Consider the following 8,210-nt stretch of genomic DNA (forward strand, 5'->3'; position numbering starts at 1 on the left):
TCAATGCACGCGTACACCAGTGATCAGGGAAACACTGACTGAATATTGCTGATGGAAAAATAATTGCAGGTATATTTTGTTTACCGATTCTTAGTAATTCAGAATTTAGATTTTATAAGGTATCCAAAAGCAAAATTTCCACTACTACTACTGCTATTACTGCTACTACTACTACTACTTCAACTTCTACTACTACTACTACTACTACCACCACCACCACCACTACTCCTACTACTACTAAATAAAAACATCTAGAGACACCAACAACACACACACACACACACACACACACACACACACACACACACACACACACACACACACACACACACAACTCCCCCCCCCACACACACACAACTCCCTCCCCCCCCCACACACACACGCCTCTCCAAAATTCGAGTCAAAATACACCAACTTCCAAACTCTTAAGAAATTGTCCAGTTCGCAAAGTGCCACGCAGGAAAACTTTGCCTGACGTGTAGCCTCCACTGCGTCTGTCTGGGCACTGACGGTCTCCAACTTCTGTCTGGTATTTCCTATCGCTATTTTCCTGATTTTCACGTCTGGATAGAGTAAGGGATGCAGTGTACGTGGCACTAGAAACAGACACAAGCACTAATACATGTGTACACGCGCATATACGCACACATATATCTACATGAACACGCACATGCAAGCACACACGCAAGATATAAACACACACACACACACACCAACCAAAACACATACAATGTCATACATGCACACACAGACAAATTAGCACACACACAAGCAGAAACACACACATCCATGCACACACAAACAAATAAGCAGTCACACACACACACACACACACACACACACACACACACACAAACACACACACACACACAAACACACACACACACACACACACACACACACACACACACACACACACATACACACACACACACACATACACACACACACACACACACACACACACACACACACACACACACACACACACACACACACCAAGCTTCCAGAGCACTAAAACATACAAACAAAATGCATAAAAACAGCCAAACATAAAACAGAGACAGAATATCCGAATCAGTGACCTCCAAAATCCACAAATCTTCACACATCTTACTCCGGACTGTGCAGTGATGGACGTTTTGAGGGGGTGAGGTGCGTGCCGGAGAGAAAACACACACACACACACACACACACACACACAGAGCCAGTATAGGGATGGACGGTTTTGGGTGTGTGGTGCGTGTCAGAGTGAATCCTGTTTGGCTGGGGCGAGGTGACAGCTGATTCGGGGCTGGGCGTGCTGTCAGGCTCGTGCAGACAGCCGACAGGGACAGGAGAGGGATGGGAGAAAGAGAGAGGAGATTGTGGAGAGAGAGGGAGACAGGAGAGATTATGAAGAGAGAGACAGACAGGAGAGACTGTGGAGAGTGAAAGAGAGAGGAGGGGTCGTGGAGAAAAGAGAGGGACAGAAAGACAGGAGGAATTGTGAAGAATAGTAATGGAGAGATAAACATAAAGGAGAGATTACAGGGAAGCAGGAGGAGAAGGAGGAGGAAGAGGAGGTCCAAGTCGGGCCCAAAATGTTATGTTCGTATAATAAACACAATTTTAACACGTGGCAATAACTCAGTTTCATCATTTCACATCTCTGAAATCAACACCCTTATTTTTCTGTTTTTCTTTCATTCTTTCCTTTTTTCGATGACCTCTAATAATCCATCATCGCTTTTCCCCTCTTCAGAAAGCTGACATTATTTTCTAAGTACCTATCCCCCTCTCTTTCCCCTTACAGAAGCTCTCCAGTAATTTTTCCAGTTAAACAGATGGGCAGAAGGCAATTGTAGGTCAAATTAATGTGAAGGGAGTATAGTAACCCGTCTTCTCCCCTCCTACAGACGCCCCAGTTTGCGCTCCGGGCCAAATGACGACGTATGGAGTGGCCAGACACGAGGACGCGGAAGTGACCTGTCGCGTCGCAGCCAACCCTCCGGCCCGCAAGTTCAAATGGACCTTCAACAACACGGCGGACACCATAGACGTACCACCCGGCCGGTTCACGTCCCAGCCCACGTACAGCATCATCACGTACACGCCCATGACGGAGCTGGACTACGGGACTTTGCTGTGCTGGGCCAATAACGACATAGGGCCGCAAACCCAGCCTTGTATCTTTCATATCGTCCCTGCTGGTGAGTGGGCAGATAGATGCATTCCTCGGCTAATAGATACAGGACTGATATGGAAAGAAACCTGATAGATAGATAGGTACGGTACATGGGGCTCTGTACCTGAGAGAGAGAGAGAGAGAGAGAGAGAGAGAAAGGATAGATGTAAAAACAGAAGAACAGGGAGATGTACACATATACAAACAGGGAGCGAATTAAATCATTATCATCATCATCATTATTATCATCATCAAGGGCGAGGCAAAAACATAATCTACATTTACACAAGTATCCCCCACCACAAAAAACCCACAGAGACTTAAACCTTATACTAAAAAATAACTAAAAATTCACTTCTCTGTCACTCACTGTTACAAAGAGCCTTCCCTGTCCCATATACCACCTAAGTCCCGGGGCACACGTCAGCATAACAATGGTACCTTTCGAGTCTAATAGGGAAGAGGGAGAAGGTCTGATTTCTCTAAGTTTGCCCTTTCAGAGTCCTTCCTCCCTCCGTTTTCTATTCTGTAACTCACGAGGGGGAGACCGCGGAGGAGATGGGGGGATGGAGCAGAGAGGTTTATGAGAGAGAGGGGAGTGTAAGTTGAGGGGAGGGCAGCGAAATGGCAGGGGACAGGGCAGACCGAGAATGAGATGGAGTGTAGAGGTATATGAGAGAGGGGGTTGTATGATGGGGGGAGGGCGGCAGCGAACTGGCAGGGGACAGGGCGACATGGAGGCGATTTGTTTATGGCCACCCCTTACGGGATTGAGGCGTCTGGCTCTAAACAGATAAACAGGTTGAACTCAGTAGCTCATTTTTTCATCTAGCCTATACACGCCGGTTTTTCTTCACCTTTCACATGTCAACATTGGGTTGGTAAATTTCTAGTAGTGGCTGTCTGTTTATCTATCTACAAAGCTGGGTAGATAGATAGAGAGACAAACATCCACATCCTGAATAGCTTACGTATGTTCACAATGATCTTGGGCGAATACAAGAAACCACGAAAATAGGTAACGTCGTGGCAATTTTGAGTTTCTTCTTTATATAACTTTTGTTTTGTTTTTTCCTTTCACCCCTTTCTCTCTCTCTCTCTCTCTCTCTCTCTCTCTCTCTCTCTCTCTCTCTCTCTCTCTCTCTCTCTCCTTACTTTCTCCCTTCCTTTTCTCCACTTCTCTTTAACTTTCTGCATCCTCATTTCCTCCACCCCCTCTCCTCCCTCCCTCCCCCCTTCCTTCCCTCCTTTGGTAATCCTTCTTTATCCTGCCATTCCCCATCTGTCTCTCTCTCCCTCTTTCCTTCCTTCACTCTCTCCTCTCTACGTGCTTCCTTGCCTTCTCCCTTCCTTCCTTTCTTTATCTAAGCGTCTCCTCCCTCTTCTCCTTCTCTCCTTCCCTCTCATTTGTTCTCCTATTCCTCCAGTCTTTATCTCCTTCTCCCTCTCTTCTCCACCCTTACACTGTTCTTCTTTCCCTCCATCTTTCTCTCCCTCTTTCCTCATTATCTTCAGCTTTCCTCTCGCTACTCTCCATCCTTCCTTCATTCCTTCCTCCAACGTCTCCTCTCTCCTCCCTTCCTTCCTTTCTTCCCTCCTTTCCCGCCTCTACACCTCACACTAACCCTCCTTTATCCTCCTCTCGCTACCCTCCTTCCTTCTTTCGTTCCTTCCTTCCTTCCTTCCCTCCACCTCACACTAACCTTTCTTTATCCGCCTCTGCCGCCATTCCTCGCCAGTAACCACATCAGCGTCAGATATATTCTAATTCTTCCCTCTCGCTCCTGCTTACAATGCGTTCTTGGATGCCTCTGTCTGTTTTACACTAGTTCCCCCCTCCCGTCCTGACCCCGTTTTCTGTTGGCCACTTCCCCTTTTCTTTTTACTCTCTCTCTCTCTCTCTCTCTTAATATTTCCCCTCTCTTTCTCCTTCCTTTCTTGGCTTCCTCCTTACCATTTCCTTGATCTTCCCACTTTACTTATCTCCCAATTTATAACCTCATCTTCCTCCTTTCTCCTTTTCCCTCCTCCTTCCTTCCCTCTCCCTCTCACTCCTTCCTTCCAGTGCTTTCGTCATATTTTCATCCCTCATTCCTTCCCTCTTCCCTTCATCTCTCTCATATTATTTCCATCCCTTCCTCCCTCCTTTTTTTTTTCTTCCTTCTATCTTTTCATTTTCCCTCTTGTTTTCCTTCTTTCCCTCCTTCCTTATTCCCCATCTAACGTTTCATTTATTATTCCTTTTCCTCCCCTTGTCTACCAATATTCCCTTCACTTCTTCCTTGCTTTCTCTTTCCTTCCTTCCTCCCTTCCTTCCTTCATTCATTCCTTCCTTCCTTCCTTCTCCTCCTTCTCTGACCTCATAACATTTCCCTCTGTCTCACCCTTACACGTCCACCACCATGTTCTCTCTCTCTCTCTCTCTCTCTCTCTCTCTCTCTCTCTCATCTTGTACCTTACTTTCTCACCTTTCCCTCTCTCTCCCCTCCTCTCTTTCCCTCTCTCCATCTCCTTCGCTTTTCCCCCCTCCCTCTTCTGCCAATCCTCTCTCTCTCTCTCTCCTTCTTCTTCCTTTCCCCACTCTCCCTTCCCTCCCTCTTCTCCCTCTCCTCCCTCTCCCTCCCCCACTCTCCTAGTCAATACCCCAGGTCCGGTCGTCTCGCTTGCAAATCCAAATTAAACCCTGGCTGCTTCAGTGCTTCGGCTTCACGCTGGTTCGAACCCCGTAAATCAAGGTCGTTTCCCGCCATACCGCCCCCGCCACCACGCTTGCCCATTCCTTATTAAGCTCCCCAACTGCCTCCTATGCCCCCCCACCTAAGAATTCATAGCCCCCTCTCGCCCCCCATTTTAATTCGTGAGACCCTTCCGCCTCCTTCTTCAATATTCGTAGACCTCCTTCTCTACCCCCTACTCATTCGTGTACTTTTGACAGATCACAATATATTTAGTTAAAGGCTCTCTCCCTCCCCATGACCCCCACCCCATAAATTCGTAGGTTCTCTCCCCACCTTTGTTATATAAAGCGAAGCGGATCGAAGCACAATATGAGCTGTTTCGAAAAATTCCTTGATGAAGACCCCTCCCCCCTCACTGAAATTTTTGGCCATCCCCCTCCCCTCTTCTCGAAATAAGACATCCTCAAACTCCCCCACCCCTTGTTTGAAATTCACGGCCCTCTCCCCCCCCCCATTACCCCCAAATAAAGAAAGTATGTGTGATTAAAGCATATTTTGAGCGAGTGGGTAAGTTTCCTACTAAAATCCCTCTTCCCCATCCCCAATAAAAAAACTATACCCCCAACTCTGTCCCCCTCTCTGAAATTTGAAGCCCCCCTTTCCCCCCTCGACCCCCTCCCAATAATATACAAATTGGGTCCAGATAAAGTATATTTTGAGTTGGGTTCGAAAATTATTAAATGTGGAGGTGTCGGTGCGCGAAGGTAAAATTGGGCGCAGTGGAATTTGGCGAAGTGGCGATATAAGCCGGACTGGTCAAGCGGCGGTGGTCATTGTTCTCTCTCTCTCTCTCTCTCTCTCTCTCTCTCTCTCACACACACACACACACACACACACACACACACACACACACACATCGAACTTACAAATCACGGAATTACCCAAACCCGGCTACAGGTTAATTGGCCTAATGGCGAGGATTACACCTGGATTACCTTTTCGCGTAATCCAGGTGTCTTGATTACACCAGGTGAGGTGGGAGGGAGATTAGAGGACAGGTGTAGCCAATCAGGTGCAATTTCAGACCACTTTTACTTCCGCAGTCAGCCTTCTCTCTTCTATTTCGGGTTTATTGTGAAAGTATATCCTGTTTTGTTACCTCCAGACGATTTTATTCAGCACAGGAGAGACTTTCTAGCTGGAGGGTTTGATGTGGCTTTACCTTCACCCCCTCCACCTTCACCCCTCCCACTACCCCCCACTCCCCTCACCCCCTACACCCCCACTACCCTCGCCCCTTACCCCACCATCACCCCACCTCACACAAATGTAACTCCTCCAATCCTATTACATTTTTCCCAGTTTAATCAAGCTCTTATCAGATTATTCAACAGTTATATTTAGCTGTAGTAGTGAGGAGATTAACGAAGGATATATCAACCACTCCAGTTAGAAAAGTATCCCCTAAAAAAAGAAATAAAGCGTTCTAGACAAGTATAAAACATAAGCTACGTCATCGGAGTGAAGCGACCAAAGTTTCGAGCGCGCACACACACACACACACACACACACACACACACACACACACACACACACACACACACACACACACACACACACACAGCAAGATTCTGTCATTATCGCCATGGCACACAACTCCCACACAACACAACACCACTCCCACGCAAACTGGATTCTGGAACTTTGGTAAAACTAAATCAACTTTCTTATTAATTTTGTGGTTCTGGTTTAAGAATGAGATGCCGAGTTCGATATTCTCCTCTTTCCTATGTCCCCTCTTCTCCCCTTTTCCCTCCCTCCCTTTTTATCAACCCTTTTTTCAAGCCCTTAAATCATTTCATATTCACTCCCTTAATTTCTCTACATATTGCCTTACTCTCGCCCTTTTCTCATCCTCTCCCAGTCTCCTCCTCTTCCCTTCTTTCTTTCTTCTCATTCTGTTGCTCCTTTCGTGTCTTTACATTCATTTTCCTTCACGTCATTTACTCCCTCACTCTTTCCTTTCCCTTCATTTCCCTACATCTCACGTTTCCTTCTAGTCTGTACCTTCCATGTCCTCTCTTTTCTTTCCTTCACTTTCTCCCATTTTGCTCTCCTTTCTTCCGTCCTTAAAACATTTCTTTACACTTTATTTCCCATCTTCGTATTTCATTATTTCCCTGTTTCCTCCTCCCTTCCATGTCTTTTCCTTCCTCTATTCCCTCCTCATTCCAGTGCTCCTTAAAACATGCATTTCTTCCCTCCTGCACCCTTTCTCTCTCTTTCCATTCCCTTCATTTCTTTAAGTCTCATCCTCTATTAATTTCCTCCCTTTTTTCCTCTTTTCCCCTCTTCCCTTCCTCCCATCTACTGCCCATTTCAAGTCCTTACATTCCCCTTCCTCCTCCACTCTCTCACTCTTTCCGTTCCATTCGCTGCCACCCTCTAGTATCTCTTTCAGTCTCCCCCTCCACGACCACCTCCCCTCTTCTCATTTTCTGCGTCTGGGCGTCTGGATCAGCAATAGAGGGGAGAAAACGGGCAGGGGAGAGCAAGGGTGACTCTTTAAGTTCTCTCCCACCTACCCACCTACCCACTTACCCACCTATTTTACTAACTTTTTACCCACTTACCCACTTTCTATCCACCTGTCCACCTACTCAGAGAAGTAGAATGTTATGGTTACGATAGAACAAGAGTAACAAACTTTTCCTAGCCTCTCCCACCTACCCACCTACCTACCCACCCATCTTCTTCATCTACCCACCTACTCATTTGATCCCATCTACCCACCTAACCTCCACCACTCTAACTACCCGCCTAACCTCTACTTCCCCACCTTACCTAACCTTCACCTAATCCTCCCACCTAACATCGACACATCTCCCCTCTCCACCTACCCACCTAACCTTCCTCCACCAAGCCTCCCCACCTAAACTCTTCATCTCCCCACCTCCCCACCTAAACTCGTCATCTCCCCTCCTCCCCACCTAACCTCCTCATCTCCCCACCTCCCCACCTAACCTCCTCATCTCCCCACCTAACCTCCTCATCTCCCCATCTCCCCACCAGCTCCCTCTCACCCACCTAACCCACTGGCAACTCAATTCTACCCCACTCAGTGCTCGTGTACTTGTATTTTTGCGCGAATACTGAATTAGGGTCGAGAGTTTGTGTGTGTGTGTGTGTGTGTGTGTGTGTGTGTGTGTGTGTGTGTGTGTTCTGGTAGAGAGAGATACAAAGTCGGTGTGGAAGACTAGTGTATTTGTAAGAGAGAGAGAGAGAGAGAGAGAGAGAGAGAGAAGAAAACTAACAATTCCCCCAAAATAATAATGAAGTGATAAATAAATAAAGGGAATGGAATA

At 46.9% G+C, this 8,210-nt stretch overlaps 1 protein-coding gene across 1 annotated transcript in view; it reads left to right on the forward strand.

Moving 5' to 3' along the window:
• The window catches only part of LOC145393668 (neural cell adhesion molecule 2-like), a 124,100-nt gene that overhangs the window by 94,452 nt on the left and 21,438 nt on the right, over positions 1-8,210 (forward strand). Inside the window, exon 11 of the mRNA XM_080267717.1 lies at positions 1,899-2,192. Within this exon, the coding sequence (XP_080123843.1) occupies positions 1,899-2,192 (294 nt within the window). The remainder of the gene's footprint in view (positions 1-1,898; positions 2,193-8,210) is intronic.

This window comes from Coenobita brevimanus, chromosome 25 (genome assembly GCF_032717465.1).
Source record: "Coenobita brevimanus isolate Jiangsu-jjx chromosome 25, ASM3271746v2, whole genome shotgun sequence".
Lineage (NCBI taxonomy): Eukaryota > Metazoa > Arthropoda > Malacostraca > Decapoda > Coenobitidae > Coenobita > Coenobita brevimanus.